The sequence below is a fragment of the Oratosquilla oratoria genome, chromosome 7, assembly GCF_046742065.1.
Source record: "Oratosquilla oratoria isolate Oo_2021 chromosome 7, ASM4674206v1, whole genome shotgun sequence".
Lineage (NCBI taxonomy): Eukaryota > Metazoa > Arthropoda > Malacostraca > Stomatopoda > Squillidae > Oratosquilla > Oratosquilla oratoria.
In genome coordinates, this window is record NC_134783.1 from 6,988,991 (window position 1) to 7,007,207 (window position 18,217).

General features: G+C 39.7%; 1 protein-coding gene across 1 annotated transcript in view; it reads left to right on the top strand.

Annotated features, from left to right (window-relative positions):
* Ubr3 (Ubr3 ubiquitin ligase) overlaps positions 1-18,217 on the top strand; it is a 296,891-nt gene that overhangs the window by 96,403 nt on the left and 182,271 nt on the right. Inside the window, exons 5-6 of the mRNA XM_076187774.1 lie at positions 7,963-8,081; positions 16,907-17,001. Coding sequence (XP_076043889.1) covers positions 7,963-8,081; positions 16,907-17,001 — 214 coding nt within the window. The remainder of the gene's footprint in view (positions 1-7,962; positions 8,082-16,906; positions 17,002-18,217) is intronic.

An 18,217-nucleotide genomic window follows, 5' to 3' on the forward strand; every position in this document is an offset into this window, starting at 1 on the left:
GGGGGGTCACCGAATTAATGAAGCGGCCTTGCTGTGGATGTGCTGTATCTTGTGACACTGCTTCTGACCCAGGGCAGTGGACAGGATGCAGGGATGACCCGTCATCCAGGAGGTGCCAAGATGAGAGGGAGGATGGAGGGGAGTGGAATATGTAGGGGATAGGATGGGTGGGAGTGGTTTCTATGCCTTTTTCTTTTTGGCCACCCACCGTGTAAGGGGGAAAAAAGCCTTTGGTATGTGTATATATGCTTTTGGACATGTTTATCCACCCCTTCTTTATAGATTTTCATCAGAATCATCCATTTTTCTTCCACTTGTTTCTTCATTGTAGAATTTTCCCCAGCCTTAAGAAATTTTTTCCCAAGTTCCTCAAAGTCCTTTTCTGTGTTTCTCATTTATTTCTATATATATTTCCTCCTTTAGTTCTAACTCAAGTTGTATGTGGTAATTCCTTGCAATTGGTGTCTTATATTAAATTTTGTCCACAATTTCGGGTCCTGACATAAACAGTAAATCTAGTCTTGATGGTTTTTCATTATTTCTAAATCTAGTGTTTTCTTTTACCCATTGTGTCATTGTATATTCTGTAGTAATGTTGAGTTATAAATTTCATCATTGATAATCTCCACCTTTCACTCATCTCTTCCAATAATATTTCTTTGCAATTAAAAACTCATAAGTACTGCATTACTTCCATCCTTCAGCATCTCGTTTAATGAAAGTCTTGTATCAGCTAACATTTTGGAATAATCTCTCTCCAAGACCCCATTTTTCGGGACATGTATATCTAGTTGTATTTTCCTACTAGTATCTTGCAGAAAGGGGAGCTACGGTCGTGGTGTCCTGTTTCTGTATCTCGCCATGTCTATTTGCTCTTAAATTTGTGTATGGTTTTTGCACACACTATTGTTTTCTCTAATTTGTTCCATACATCCACCACTCCATGAGGAAAGCTATTCTTTTTCAAGTCTCTTTTATAACTGTCCTTTTTTGAGCTTCCTTCCATGCCCCTTTGTATTCTTTGTATTCCAATTTAGTAAATCTTCTCTCTCAAGATCTTCCATACCTCTCCTGATTCTGTAGATGGTAAACAAATTCTCTCTCCTTTGTTCCAGAGTTGGCAATTCTATTTTAGACAATCTCTCTTCATATGACAGTTTTGATAGTGGAGCCATCATTGTAGTTGCTTGCTGGATTCTCTCAATTTTCCATGTATTTTTTTAGTACTGGGTGACCATAATGTCACTGCGTACTCAAATTTTGGCCTTATCAGTGTGACTAGCATTTTCTTAACCATTTCTTCATCCAAGTAAAAGCCTCCTTTATTGGTCTTTGCAAGTTGTAGGTTTCTCTGACAATTTTGTTTATCTGTTTATCAGGGCACATGTCTTTTGTGATGATTACTCCCAGGTCTTTTTCAGATCCCACTTTCTTTACTTCCTTTACTTCCTTTTCACCAATTTTATATTGTTCTGATATTATTTTTTTTACTTTTTCCAAATTCCATTATGCTACATTCTTAATGTTGAATTCCACTTCCCACTTCCGACTCCATTCCCAAACCCTGTTCAGATCTCTCTGCAGTGAATCACAATCCAGTTCAGTACTCACTTTTTTCAATAGTTTTGTGTCATCGCTAAATAAGCTCATGTAGCATTCCACACCCTTGTCCATGTCATTCACATAAATAGCAAACATTGGAGCAAATACTGATCCTTGTGGAACTTCACTAATCACCTCTTCCCACTTAGAACTCTTACCTCTGAGCACTACTCTCATTTTTCTTCTATGGAAGAAGTCCTCCATCCATTCTTGTAGTTTACCTAGTATCCCTCCTATGGTTTCCATTTGTCTTAATATTTTTTGTGTGGTACTTTGTCAAAAACTTTTTGTAGGTCTAGGAATGCACAATCAGCACATCCGCCCCTTTCCTGTATTATATCTAGTAGTCATGAGTAAAAAAGATCAAATTTGTGGCATATGATCTTCCCTGTTTAAATTTGAATTGTCTCTGATTTAGTGTATTGTTCTCCAGATGTTTTATAATCTTTATAACTTTTTCACAAATTTTGGCTACCATGCTTGTAAGGTAAATTGATCTGTAATTTGTTGGGTCTTTCTTATTTCCTCCTGCATCTTGTCCACTGACCCAGGGCAGTGGACAAAATGCAGGGATGACCCATCATCCAGAAGGTGCCAAGATAGGAGGGAAGAGGGTGTATTTGGGATAGAATAGGTGGGAGTGGTTTTTGTCTTCATTGTTTGGCTACCTCCCTTATAAGGGAGAAAAAAGCCTTTGGTATATGTATATATTGGTACTATATCAGCATTTTTTCAGTCTTTTGGTATTTTTCCTTTTGTAAGTGAGCAACTTGTGCTATATATTGTGTCTATTAGTTCTTCTTTACATTCTTTTAATATCCAGTTTGTGATTCCGTCTGGGACGTACAATTATCTGACAGGGTTTCTTATTTGGACCATTGTTTCTTTCCGCGTTACCATTATTTCCCAACTTGAAGTATTTGCTCATGACTTCAGCCATTTCTGTATCTTCTGTGTATTGTATATTCCCTTGATGTAGTTTCACTATTTCCTGGTTTATTTTACCACTCGCATATCTATAGAATAGTTTTGGGTGATCCTTTCATTTTTCTGTTGTCTTTTTTATAGTTCCTTTTTTCCTCCCTGCATATGTCTACATTCCTTTGATATATATTTGCTGTTTTTGTCTTTTTTCCCATCTTTTCCAAGCTTTATCTCTACTATTGTTATGCTGGACCTTCTGTTAAACAAACAGTAAACATACACCTTTTCCTGTTTTTGCCTTGGGACATGTTTATCCACTCTTTATAGATTTCCATCTTAGAACCATCCATTTTTCTTCCACTTCTGTTTCTTCATTGTAGATTTTTTCCCAACATGCTTTAAGAAAAAATTTCCCAAATATCTCGAAGTCTGTTTTACTATACATCAGTCTTCTTTCTCTGTATTTCTCATTGTTTTCTATGAATATTTCCTTCATTAGTTCTACATACATATACCAAGGCTTTTTACCCCTTACAAGGGGGGTAGCCAAAAAGAAAAAGGCATAAAATCATTCCCACCCATTCCATCCCTGAATACACACCACACCCCTCCACCCTCCCTCTTATCTTAGCACCTCCTGAATGACGGGTCATCCCTGCACCTTATCCACTGCCCTGGGTCAGAAGCAGTGTCGCAAGACACAGCACATCCACAGCAAGGCCGCTTCATTAAATCGGCGACCCCCCCTCTCCGTCCCCCCATTGCATAAAATGAGAGGACGGGGAGAAATCCCTTCGGGCTGCGTCAAATTTTGCCCACACATACTACCTCACCCCCCATCCACGCGCCCATTCCACCTCATGCAATCACAACATCATCCATATACAACCATTCTCCATTCACCCGTCTTCTGTCCTCTCCCGTCCTTCCTCAACAGACATTCCCCTCTTCCCCAAAGCCCCCTTCACCCCATCCATCCACCTCATCCTAGGACGCCCCCTCATATTCACTCCCTCCCCATCTGCCTTCCACACCTCTTTTACTAGTCTTTCTTCACTCATTCTCTCCATGTGTCCATTAGTTCTAACTCAAGTAATATGTGGTCACTTTTCCCAACTGGTGTCTTGTATTCAATCTTATCCACAATTTCAAGTTCTGATGTATATAATAAATCTAGTCTCAGCGGTTCATTATTTCTAAATCTAGTGTTTTCTTTTAACCATTTTGTCATTATATGTTCTATAGTCATGTCAAGTAATAAATTTCCCCATAGGTCCTCGCCACTTTTCAGTCATCTCTGCCCAACAGATTTCTTTGCAGTTAAAATCTCCCATAAGTACCACTTTTCCTCCATCCTTCAGCATCTCATTTAATGAGAGCCTTGCATCTTCTAACATTTTAGAATAATCTTTCTCCAAAAACCCGTTCTTAGGGGGGACATGAATCACCACAAACTTTTTACTTTTCATGTCACTATGGTAAACTTGTATTGTGATCATTTTCACCCAGTTCTCTCCATTTGTAACTTTTGTCACATTCAAGTTTTTCTTCGCCTGTTTCTCCTCTCTATTTCTAAGCCAATGATTATATAATCCATGTCCAACACTGGTAATAGTGGACCCCTTAATTTTGTCCCTACAATTCCCATTATGTCTGGTTTTTCTTCTGAAATTAATCTGTGTATATTAGTATAAGCCACTTTTAATTTCCTACTCCATCTCATTCTCTGATCCTTCCATTTCTTTTTCTTGAATATGCCATTTTTTCAGTCTCATGTCTTAACACTCCAATAGAACCGCATTTTCTTAATCTGTTCTTTTCTCATTTTTTCTTTAGCTTCACTTCTTAATGTCTTCTCTTTCTCTTTCCTCATCATTCATCTCTTTATATCCATATACTTTTATATTGTTCACTTGCTAACTTTCCAGTTTTTGCTAATATTTATTCCGCTGCCATTTGTGACCATAATTTGATCTTTAGGGGTAGACTTTTTCCTTCTGCATATTTTCCTATTCTGTGCACTTCCTCCGTTTCCTTTTCTATTTCTTGCTCTTCATTTTGTACTATTAGAACTTTTCTTGCCAATTTTTTCTCTTTATCTCTTGGTGACCAATTTAGGTTGTGTTTTTCCTTTAGACCATATACTACTATTCACTTTTTTGTCCACTGTATCTCTTACCAAATTTTATTTTTCTTTAATTACCTGAATGACTTTATATTTGGTATTCTTCTGTATTTGTTGATGAACAATTTCTTTAAAAATTATAATTTTCTTGGTCTTCCATTCTTTCCTGAGTGGTAAATCATACCCTCCTATATTTCCTCCAGTTTTCTTGGTCATTACCTTTATTTCTTCATTTACCTTTTTTTTTCAGCCTCATTTTCACATTTTAACACTTTTTTATGCAATTACCTCCTTATTTCAGCATTTGCTTTCTTTTAAGTCAATCATTTCCTTATTTCATGATTTACTCTCTTTAAATATTTAGTCTCTTGCTACCATGATCCTTCATAAATATCTCATTATAATAAGAACATAAGAATGAAGGAGACTGCAAGAGACCATAAGGCCTACACTAGGCAGCTTCGTATCCATCACCACCTGTCATCCCCATCCATAAAGTTGTCTAATCGTTTCTTAAAACAACTGATAGTTTCAGCGCTTACTACGTGGTTACTAAGTTTATTCCATTTGTCGACCACCCTATTAGTAAATCAGTTTTTGCCTATTTCCTTTTTAAATCTAAGTTTGTCTAGCTTATAACCATTACTGTGAGTCCTGCCCTGTTGTTTTAATATGATCTTGTTTTCATCACCCTTGTTAAAACCTTTGATCCACTTGAACACCTCTATTAGATCACCCTGCACTGTGCGTCTTTCCAGAGAGTATAAGTGCCTAAGCCTCTCTTCATAAGGTAAATTTCCGAGTCCATGTATCATTTTAGTCATTCTTTTCTGTACTGATTCTAGTGAATTGATGTCCATTCTGTAGGAAGGAGACCAAAACTGTACCACATAGTCAAGGATGGGTCTAACTATCGCTAGATAGAGTTTAATAATTACCTCTGCACTTCTATTCATTACCTAGCAATGAAACCTAATGCTCTGTTAGCTTTATTCCTGGTGCTAATGCACTGTTTCCTGGTTTTGAGGTCCGGACTCACTAGAACTCCCAAGTCTCTCTCGCACTCAGTTTTCTCTAAAAGCATGTTATCTAAGCTGTATCTATTTTCAGGGTTGTGTAGCCCTACGTTTAACATGCTACACTTAGAGATATTGAAGTTCATTTGCCATTTCACCGACCATGTGAACAATTTGTTAAGATCATCCTGCAGAATCTCTGCGTCATCTCCAGACCTAATTAGGCGTCCTATTTTAGTGTCGTCCACAAACTTGCATCACTATTTGTCCTGTCGTCTAAGTCATTTATGTACATAATGAACAACAAGGGACCCAAAACCGAGCCCTGGGCCCACTAGTAACATTGCCCCTCCTAGATTTTACTCCATTTATGGTGACCCGCTGTTTTCTGTTACTAATCCAAGCTCTAATCCATTCTAACACTTTTCCTCCAATGCCATGGGCTTTGATTTTATTTAGTAGTCTCTGGTGTGGCACCTTGCTGAACGCTTTGCTAAAGTCAAGGTAAATAACATCGTAATTATCATTATCTGATGCCTTATATACTTTAGTGTAAAAGGATAGAAGATTAGTCACACATGACTTACCCTTGGAGAAACCATGCTGTGAATCACGAATTAAATTGTCTTTCGATGTGTTCTCTGAGTCTATTTACTATTACTGATTCAAGCATTTTTCCTTTAACCGATGTCAAACTGATTGGCCTGTAGTTGCACATAATTTGACCAAAAAGTCTTTTCTTGTACCCAGTAAATCCAGATAAAGGTCCTTTGCCAGTATCTAAAAAAATATTTTTGTACCTAATGGCGATCTAAAGCTCATGTTTACATTTTGTTTCGCTGTTATGCCAGTAGATGGCTCTGGGTATGTGTTTTTGTTTTGATGCTTTGCCACCAGGGGACTTCTCTGGCCTGTTATCATTATCTTACATTTTACTTCAATACTCACTATTTACACTGTAATTAAATCATCTTGGGCATCCATGAGCATACCCTTCCCATAACATAGGTATCCTGCTGTTGTAGCACTGTTGAGACATTCCACTTTTAATGTGTTTCTCAGGAGCTTCAATTTTTACGTGTTGTTAGTCTGAATATTCGCTTTGTGTGTGTATTTACCTAGTTGTATTTTATGGGAAGGGGAGCTATGATCGTGGTGTCCCGTCTTCATATCTCATTTTATCTAAACTATTTGTGTGTGTGTGTGTGCGCATTTACCTAGTTGTGTCACAAGGGAAGGGGAGCTATGCTCGTGTCCTGTCTCTGTATCTTGCAGTATTTAAATTGTTCATAAATTTGTGTATGGTTTTTGTGCATGTGTGTGTGTGTGTGTGTAATTTTTTTTAACCCAATATCAGAGAAAAATAAGATATAGAGATCTGTATATTTTGACCACTGTGTTCCTGTAATTTTTTTTAACCCAGTATCAGAGAAAAATAAGAAATGTAGAGATCTGTATATTTTGACCTCTGTGTTCCTCTTCAGCAGATGGGTACATTAGGTAGTGGACAAGAGAGGATTGATTTGAGAATGTTGGGATGGTTTGGCATATTCAAAGTACAAATGGAAAAAATACTAGTTAAAAGAGAGTGGATAGAAGGGTGAAAGGGACATAGATGCAGGAGGAATGTCTGTCCAGGAAAGGAGAGGTCAGAAGATGAGTGAACTAATAGTAGTTATAAATGGATGAAGAAATGACATGGCCTGAAAGGATTTCTCTTCTGTATTTTTCTTGAGTTGGATGAGGAAGTGTCACGTAAAGTGGTGGTAAACCAACTCTGGATGTTAGGCCCTGCTGTGGAGGTGCTGTATGTAGAAAACTGCAAGACTTGGTGCAATGGATTGATTGCTTGATTGCTGTATTAGGCTGCATTGCCTCTCACCCAGTGTGGCTGGGAACAGAAGTGACCCTTCAAGCATTAGCTAAAATGGGAGGGACAGCAAAGGGTTTTTTAGATGAATGTGGGGTGAGTGTATGATTTGACTTGCCACACTCTTTTATAAGGGGAAAAGGCCTTTAGCTTATTGTAATATATATATATATATATATATATATATATATATATATGTACTCTTATTGTTCAGGGGCTATGAAACTTGAAACAATTTGCATATCTTGAACGCAATGTAAAAGTTGCATCTGTTTTGCCATATTGAAAGTTGTGCAGAAATAAGTTGCACATTGATAACAGTCCTGCTTATGTAGGAGTAGGATTTCATATAAATAAGGAAGCTTGAAAATGTAATCTACAACTAGGATTTACTATTGTTGGGTCATTCTTGTATATTTTTGCAGTTCGTCGATATGATAATGCAACAACGTGTGGTTTGGTGTGGACTGCGAATTTTGTTGCCTATAGGTGTCGAACTTGTGGAATATCCCCATGTATGTCCCTCTGTGCACAGTGTTTCCAGGTAAGATGTTGGCAATGTGGTACAGAACAAGTTTTAAGCTAATATGTCAGGATATTTTTTTCTTTCTATATTTTTGGCTACCTCCCTTATAAAGGGGAAGAGGCCCTTGCTGTATACAGATATTTGTCAACATGATTTAAAGTGTGATGCACATACATAAACAACCTCTTCCATATGAAGATGCCAATGTTGGCATCATGAGGTGCAAGTGGGTATATGAGGATGCCAGCATTGATGTCCAGATTACATTTATTTTGTAGTTGTAGCCAGGTGAGCCCCTAATTCTGTCAACTGGATTGATTGCATTTTCTGTGGTTATTAATAAAGAGAGGAAGAGGAGGCGAATCAAGTAGAGAAGAAAGGGTAAAACGTGCATATGGAGAGATAATGGAAGAGAAGGCAGTAAGAGGAAGATGGACAGAGTATTTTAGGGAGTTGCTGAATGAGGAGGATAGGGAGGGAAAGGTAGTTGCAGTGGAAATCGTTAAGAAGATGACCATGATGAGTGAGAAAAATAGAGGAGAAATAAGGAAAGATGAAGTGAAGGCAGTGAAGATGAGAGAAGGTAAGGCACCTGGGTTGGATGGGTGTCATGCAGAATGTCTGAAAAAAAGGGGGTACAGTGATGGTGGACTGGCTGGTGAGGTTATTTAAGGTTTGTTTAAAAGAGGGTAGAGTGCAAGTGCTGGAGGAGTGCCTTTATAGTTCCACTTTACAAGGGAAAACGGGACAAGTGTGAGTGTAGTAGCTTCAGAGAGATCAGCTTGTTAAGTGTAGTTGAGAAGGCTTATAGGAGGGTCTTGATTGAGAGAATTAGGAGAGGAACAAAGGGAGTAATTGATGAGGAACAGTGTAGGCTTAGGACAGGTAGGGGTTGTGTGGATCAGAATTTTGTGGTAAGACAGATATGTTAGAAAGCTTTAGGAAAAGGTAAGGATGTATTTTGGGCTTTTATCAATTTGGAAAAGGCTTATGACAGGGTAGACAGGAAGGCACTGTTGAAAGTATTGCAGATATAATGGGATAGAAGGAAAGCTGTTAAGAGCAGTCAAGAGTTTTTACAAGACTAGTAGAGCTTGCGTTAGGATTAGAAATAGAGAGAGTGGTTTGAGGTGGGACTTCATCAGCCATGTGTTCTGTCGCCCTGGTTGTTCAATTTCTACATGGATGGGGTGGTGTGAAAGGTAAATGCAAGGGTAGTGGGTCAGGGATTGGAGATGGTTAAAGAAAATGGAGAAAAGTGGAAGATAAGCCAGTTGTTGTTTGCTGATGATGCTGTGCTTGTAGCAGGGTCAGAGGAGGGATTGAGGAAGTTAGTGACAGAGTTTGGGAAGGTGTGCAAAAGAAGGAAGTTGAAAATGAATGTGGGTAGAAATAAGATGAGATGCACAAGGAGAGAAAGTGGCAGCATACTGGAAGTGAGTATTAAGGGAGAGAGACTGGAAGAAGTGGATAGTTTTAGATACTTGGGTGCAAATGTGACAGGAAAGGAAGGAGTGGAGGAGGAGGTAGAATGTAGATTGAGAGAAGCGAGTAAATGCCTTGGTGGAATAAAAAGTGTAATGAAAAATAGACATCTGGGAATGGATGCCAAGAGGAGATTGTATGTAGGAGTGATTGTGCCAACAACACTGTATGGGGCAGAAATATAGAACATATCATATATACTTGCGCATAGGTTGCATCAGTGGATAGGTCACGCAGCTAGTTTGTGGTTGTCCCACAGATAGGTCACACTATAATTGGTGATTTACAAGACCCATTCAGAAATAAAAACTATCAGATATTCACCTTTATTTCAAAACTACTCAAAATTTTTATATCAGAACACATGTAGATTGTCCGACTGTCATGCATGCACACAATGCAAACTTACATAAACGACAGTTGCATTTCTAAAACCATAATCATAAACAAATGCATTTGCATAAAAAACTTGACAAAAAATCAATAGAGTTTAACTGTCAACTGGACACCATACAACAGTATAGAAGAAAATGTTATTGTACTTTAGTAGAAGTGTTTATTTATTTAGCTAATACCCAGGTATCATCAGGACTGGATCCCTCAAGTTATTTTTCACTGTCACCATCACTGTCAAATCCAGAATTTTCTTTTTCACTGTCATCATTACTTTCAATCTTATCATTTGTTCATCAATTAACACATTGTCATTGGTATTTCATTACAGACGCTCCTCTACTTGCGTTCATTCATTTTACGTTTTTTCGATTTTACATTTGAACTGACTGTAAAAAAAAATTGTAAAAAAATTTTTTTTTAGTGAATTTTTTAGTTTAGCGCACTCTCCATAGTTCAAACGACTCTCCATAGTTCAAACGATACTTACGCATGATGCTGCGTCCATTGTTTACATGGCACAAACGACAGGCTGAATGTGCCTTGCCTCCTCCTCCTCCTCCTCCTCCTCCTCCTCCTCCTCCTCCTCCTCCCCCTCCTCCTTCTCCTCCACCATCTCAATTTATGTTGCTTGAATTTAATTTATTTGAAATTAATGTTATTATTTTACAATGTTATGTTTATAATTAATGATTTAGGTGTGTTTTATTAGATACGGTAATAGAATTTATGGATGTATAGTACAGTAACAACTTACGTTCATTTTCACGTTACGTTCGGCCGTTCGGAACCTAACTAAAACGTAAGTTGAGGAGCGTTTGTATAGTCATTCATCTCGTCCATCATCTCTTACGTTAGGTTAATCTTCATCCTCATTTGTGCTTGTAGTTGAAACTACCAAACCCTAACTTAATATCTCATCTGTGCTTGAAGTTGAAGCAACCAAATCCTCATATAACGTGTCTTCACTTCCATCCATGGCATTTGAGATGCAACATTTTTTGAAGGACTTGATAATTAGTTTTTGAGGAATACTGCCCCAGGCTTCTTTCACCCATTCTACAATTAAACGCAATCCAGGTCTTTTCAGTGCACCATCTTTAGGAAATTCCTTTTCACCAGATATCATCCAAGATGTCCACAATTTCTGAATGTAATTCTTGAAAAGTTTATTAAGTGAAATGTCAAGTGGCTGTAGAACAGAAGTGCAACCACCCGGAATGACTGTTTGCCTTGTGCGGTATTCCTTCAGCTTAACTTTGACAGACTTACAGCAATGTGACTTAAACATGTCCCAGACTAGAAGACTTCTGGGTTTGAGCAAGGCCCCTGGCTTTTTCATCCACATTTCATCCAACCAAACTTTTGTTAGGTTTTCATCCATCCATCCATCCCTTAGGATGTACTTTCACAATTACATCTGGTGGAAAAGACTCCTTTGGCATATTCTTCCTTTTGAAGATAACCATTGGAAGAAGCTTTTTTTCCATCAGCTTGGCAGGCTAGCACAACAGTAAAATGCTGCTTTTCATGTCCTGTAGTTTTTACTGTAACAGCTTTACTTCCCACTCTGTCTATAGTAGTGTTTCCCGGCATATCAAAATACATGGGATTTTCATCCCAGTTTCAAACATTTCTTAGGGAAAAATCAAACATTTTATGTTCCTTCAGAACAAATTTTTGCAAAATTATGAACTTTTGCTCAATGTCTTTTGGCAGTTTTTGAGCAATATGAGGTTTTTTGCTGTAGTGTCAATCCAAATCTATTCATTAACCTTGTACACCACCCTGCTGAAGATTTAAATTGTGTAAAATGATATTTTGGTGCTAGCTGAAGGGCTTTGGTTCTTATTAAAAGTCTATTCACAATAAGGCCATTATTTCTAAAGTCTACAACCCAATCAAACAATTCTTTTTCGAGACTGGTATGGAGATACTGAAAACCTTGCTGCTCTCTTGGATTTTGGCATTTAAGTTAATCTTTCTACTTTTTCCATCCCCTCGCTACCTTTTCTGAAACTCCAAACTCCCTTTCTGCTGATCTGTTTATATGTTCTTCTGCATAATTCACCACTTTCAGCTTAAAACCTACTTCATAGCTCTTTCTTTTACCGATACTCATGATTAGGGGTTGCAGTTATTAGGCCTAAAACTCTGTGCGATCTACCATAGATCTAACAGTACGGTAGGCCTAATGGAATTTTACGAATGATAATTTCTTATTATGAAAATCAAAGTTTATTTAAGTTATGTTACAGGATGTTACGTTATGCTATGAAAACATAATTTGTGCACATATCATAGAAACGCAGCTACAAGTGAAACGGGTGATATACGGTAATGTACAGTAAACAAAAGGTCAAGGTTGCATTGCTTATAAACACCGTAAAACATACAAAAGAGTTGGAAAAGAGAATATTTGACAATTTTATTGTAATTGATGTATGATTTTCTAGCGGCAATAGTTCACTTTAAAGCAGGGAGTCTGTAGGAACCTTTGATATATATTTTATGCATACAAAAGGCTTGAAAAGCTTTCCGATGTATATTGTGTGACCACGGAAATTCCGTGTCATTGTCACATTGAAATCGCCAATTGTTGCGACTTCGGTGACAGTAGTGCTGTCCCTCATTAACCCCTTCACTCTGGGCCAAAATCTCCCTGGCAGCATTAGCTGCCAGATGTGCGATGTTCGGTCATAATACTCGCATTATAAAAAAGTTACCACTGTATTGCTCGTTCTCTTTCATCCGTGAATTTTGATAACCATAGAAAATATGATGAAGCCAGTTTATAGAGTATGGGGGTCACGCAGGTACAACTACAATATATATAATCAGGACGCCGACATCAGCATCCTCGTGTACCCACTTGCTCCTCATGACATCGTATCGAAGGGGTTAATGTCAAGTGGATAGGTCGCACCCCTGATTTTGGCAAAATATTTAGTTAAAAAAAGTGTTTGTTGGAGAGAGGGTAGAGTGCCGGAGGACTGGAGGAGTGCCTGTATAGTTCCTCTTTACAAGGGAAAAGGGGACAAGTGTGAATGTAGTAGTTTCAGAGGGATTAGCTTGTTGAGTGTAGTTGGGAAGGCTTATGGGAGGATCTTGATTGAGAGGATTAGGAGAGGAACAGAAGGAGTAATTGGTGAGGAACAGTGTGGATTTAGGACAGGTAGAGGTTGTGTAGATCAGATCTTTGTGGCAAGACATATATGTGAGAAAGCTATAGGAAAGAGGAAGGATGTTTTTTGGGCTTTTATGAATCTGGAAAATGCTTATGATAGGGTAGACAGGAAGGCAATGTGGGAGGTTATGCAGATATACGGGATAGGAGGAAAGCTTCTGGGAGCTGTCGAGTTTTTATGAGAATAGTAGAGCTTGTGTCAGGATTGGAAATGGAGAGTGTGAGTGGTTCGAGGTAAAGGTGGGACTTCGTCAAGGATGCGTTATGTCACCCTGGCTGTTCAACTTGTACATGGATGGGGTGGTGTGAGAGGTAAATGCAAGGGTAGTGGGCAAGGGATTGGAGATGGTTAAAGAAAATGGAGAAAAGTGGGAGGTGAGGCAGCTGTTATTTGCTGACGACACAGCGCTTGTGGCAGGATCGGAGGAGGGATTGAGGAAGTTGGTGGCAGAGTTTGGGAGAGTATGTGATAGAAGAAAGCTAAAGATAAATGTGGGTAAAAGTAAGGTGATGAGATGTACAAGGGGTGAAAGTGGCAGTAGACTGGAAGTGAGCATTAAGGGAGAGCGACTGGAGGAAGTGGATAGTTTTAGATACTTGGGTGCAAATGTGGCAGGAAAAGGTGGAGTGAAAGTGGAGGTAGAATGTAGATTGAGAGAAGCGAGTAAATGCCTTGGTGGATTAAAGAGTGTAATGAGGAATAGACATTTGGGAATGGATGCTAAGAGGAGACTGTATGAAGGAGTGATTGTGCCAACAGCACTGTATGGGGCAGAAACATGGAACATAAGAGAAGAAGAGAGAAGGAGTTTGAATGTGTTTGAGATGAGGTGTCTGAGAAGTATGATGGGGGTTACTAGGCTAGATAGAGTGAGAAATGAGGAGGTGAGGAGGAGAACAGGGGTGGAAAAAGAGTGAGTGAAGAAAGACTAGTAAAAGGTGTGTGGAAGGCAGATGTGGAGGGAGTGAACATGAGGGGACGTCCTAGGATGAGGTGGATGGACGGGGTGAAGGGGGCTTTGGGGAAGAGGGGAATGTCTGTTGAGGAAGGACGGGAGAGGACAGAAGACGGGTGAATGGAGAATGGTTGTATATGGATGATGTTGTGATTGCATGAGGTGGAATGGGCGGGTGGATGGGGGGTGAGGTAGTATGTGTGAGCAAAATTTGACACAGCCCGAAGGGAATTCTCCCCATCCTCTCATTTTATGCAATGGGGGGACGGAGAGGGGGGGGTCGCCGATTTAATGAAGCGGCCTTGCTGTGGATGTGCTGTGTCTTGCGACACTGCTTCTGACCCAGGGCAGTGGACAAGGTGCAGGGATGACCCGTCATTCAGGAGGTGCTAAGATGAGAGGGAGGGTGGAGGGGTGTGGAGTGTATTCAGGGATGGAATGGGTGGGAATGATTTTATGCCTTTTTCTTTTTGGCTACTCCCCTTGTAAGGGGGAAAAAGCCTTGGTATATGTATGTATGTAAAAAAAGTGACCTATATGCGAGTATATACAGTAAGAGAGGAAGAGAGGAGTTTGAATGTATTGGAGATGAGTTGCCTAAGAAGTATAAGGGTTACTAGGCTGAATAGAGTGAGAAACAAGAAGGAGAATGGAGGTGAAATGGGAGTTGGGAGATAGTGTCGATGAAAGAGTATTTGGATGGTTTGGACACATGGAAAGAAAGATTAGTAAAAGATGTGTGGAAGGCAAAGCTAGAAAGAGTGAACATGAGGGGGCAACCTAGGATGAGATGGATGGATGGGGTAAAATGGGCAGTGGGAAAGAGGGGAATGTTTGTTGAGGAAGGACAGGAGATGAGAGAAGATAAGAGGTGAATGGAGAATGGCTGTGTATGTATGATGCTGTGATGCATGAGGGGGAGTGGGTGGGGATTGGAGCTGTGGGAGTATGTGTGAAAAATTAAATTGATGCAGCCCAAAAAGGGGTCACCAATTTAATAAAGTGGTCTTGCTGTGGATGTGCTGTGTCTTGTGACACTGCTTCTGACCCAGGGCAGTGGGTGAGATGTAGGGATGACCTGTTATCCAGAAGGTGCCAAGATAGAGGGAGGGAAGGGAGTGGAGTATGTTGGGGGATGGAATGGGTGGGAGTGGTTTTTTATTTGTTTGTTTTTTGGCTACCTCCCTTATACATATACCAAGGCTTTTTTCCTCTTACAAGGGAGGTAGCCAAAAAGAAAAAGGCATAAAATCATTCCCACCCATTCCATCCCTAAATACACTCCCCCCCCCTCCACCCTCCCTCCCATCTTAGCACCTCCTGGATGACGGGTCAGCCCTGCACCTTGTCCACTGCCCTGGGTCAGAGGCAGTGTCGCAAGCCACATCACATCCACAGCAAGGCTGCTTTATTAAATCGGCGACCCCCCCCTCTCTGTCCCCCCATGCATAAAAAGAGAAGACGGGGAGAAATCCCTTCGGACTGCGTCAAATTTTGCTCACACATACTACCTCACCCCCCATCCCCCCTTGTAAGGGGAAAAAAGCCTTTGGTATATGTATGTATTGTTACTCAGTGAAAGAGAGTAAATCAGTAGTGACTATATTTTACAACACAATTATTTTGATTCATGATCATACATCAGGCATCTGATGCTGTGCATGAGAATTTGACTTGTATTGAAGAGGTTTAAGGGGTTGGATGAATCAAAACCTAAGCCCATACTAAACCATTCACACCCATCCAAAAATGCATTAGTTATCCCTTCCATCTTGACACCTTGTGAAAAAAAGGCTGATCCCAGACCCTGGGTCAGACAGTGCTTCAATCAAGAAAATCACTTCAAATGTGTTAAACAAGATGAGAGAACATTTGCTAACTGGGCACAACACAAGTGGGAATAGGTATCAGTTGGTGGCTTGTCAGTAAAGCACATTTCTTGTTTTTGTTGCAATATTATGTTATGAAATGATAGTATAATATAAAATACAAGATACAGAAGTGGTGTGAAGTAAAAAGTAAGTTGCTGAAAAAAATAAGAAATGCAAATTACGAGAGAGATCAAGTGTCATGTGCATTACATGGTTGATTTGAATGGAGTGCATGATTCAGTTGGCCTCCTGGTCAGGTCCAGGAAGTGAACAAGGAATCCCGTTGTGATGTCTGAAATATAGACGAGTCTGTATATGGCAGTCTGGGCACTGGAAGGATCACTGTACATGTGTAGCTGTGTCACCACTAACAGTTCCACTCCTGACATGTAATTCAGTACACTTCCAAACTCAAACTCCTTTACATTTCAGTTTTGTTTCAAACAATACTAACATTCTTCTTACAAATGTACTACCAATTTCTTGCATTATGTTCTAATCTGTGTTACATTCACATATTTAATGATCCAGTTATTAGGAGTAGCATACATATACCAATGGCTCTTTCCTCCATACCAGGGAGGTAGCTAAAGTCAAAAGGTATAATTCCACTCCCACCCATTTCATCCCCACCCATTCCACTCCCATCCACCACCCCTCCCATTAGGAGTAGCAAATTGAAAAAATATATAATTACATATTGAGCTGTTTTATATCATGTTTATTAATGTTTCAAATTCATGATATATTTGGTAATATACTCAGAATTTCACAGTTCATTGCCAAAAGTTTTACCTTGGATATTAATGTCTCTCTCCTCTCCACCTCTTTTCTCCTCTCTCCTCTCTCCTTTCTCTCCTCTCCACTCTCCTCTCTATCTCACTGTCTTCCTCCCTCTGTGTGTCTCTTCCCCTGCCCCTCTATCTCCCTTTCCCCACTTCCCACAAACAGGAAGGAAATCATGAAGGTCACGACTTCAATATGTTTCGTTCTCAAGCTGGAGGAGCCTGTGACTGTGGTAATCCTGCTGTTATGAAAGAATCTGGGTAAGTAGTATAAACATTGATGGTGGTATCCTGACTTCTTCAGCAATGGAAATAATTGTTTAGGAAGTAAATTTTTCATTTTCCTTCAGTGTATTTACCTAGTTGTATTACACGGGAAGCGAGCTATGCTCAAAGTAACCCATCTTTGTATCTTTCAGCATCAAGTTTTCTTAAAATCTTGAATAGTATTTGCACACACTGTCTCTTTATCTAAGTTATTCCAGATATCCAGCACTCTGTGTGGGAAGCTATTCTTTTTACGATCTTTTCTATAGTTATCCTTTTTGAGTTTATGATGACCTCTTGTAATTTTTTAGTAAATCATTACTATCAAGGATTTCCATTCCTTTCATGATTCTAAATATAGTCAGTAGATCACCTCTTTCTCTTCTCTGCTCCAATGTTGATAGTTCCAGTTTCGATAATCTTTGTTCGTATGTTAATTTGGAAAGAGCTGGTGCCAACTTTATCATTGCTCTCTGTATTCTTTCTAGTTTCCTTATATTCTTTTTAGTACTGAGTGTCCATAGTGTTGCTGTGTAATCCAGTTTTGGTCTAATCAATGTAACTGATATTTTTAAAATTATTTCTTCATCCTAGGATGAGATGGATGGATGGGGTGAAGGGGGCTTTGGGAAAGAGGGGAATGTCGGTTGAGGAAGGACGGGAGAGGACAGAAGACAGGGGTGAATGGAGAATGGTTGTATATGGAAAATGTTGGGATGCATGAGGTGGATTGGACGGGGGAATGGGGGTGAGGTAGTGTGTGTGAGCAAAAATTTTTGACGCAGCCCGAAGGGATTTCTCCCTGTCCTCTCCTTTATATGGGGGGACGGAGAGGGGGGGTCGCCGATTTAATGAAGCGGCCTTGCTGTGGATGTGCTGTGTCCTACGACACTGCTTCTGACCCAGGGCAGTGGACAGGGTGCAGGGATGACCCGTCATCTAGGAGGTGCTAAGATGGAAGGGAGGGTGGAGGGGTGTGAAGTGTTTTTGGGGATGAAATGGGTGGGAATGTTTTTGTGCCTTGTCCTTTTTGGCTACCCCCCTGGTAAGGGAAAAAAAAAAGCCTTCCATACGGTGCCGCACACGTAGGCGTCATGGGGAGCGAGTGTATTCGCGAGGCTGCCATATCGGCGTCTTGATTATATTTATTGTAGTCGCCCCTCCATAATGACATTCTTTCTAATTCTTTTGTAGTCGCATTTTCTATGGT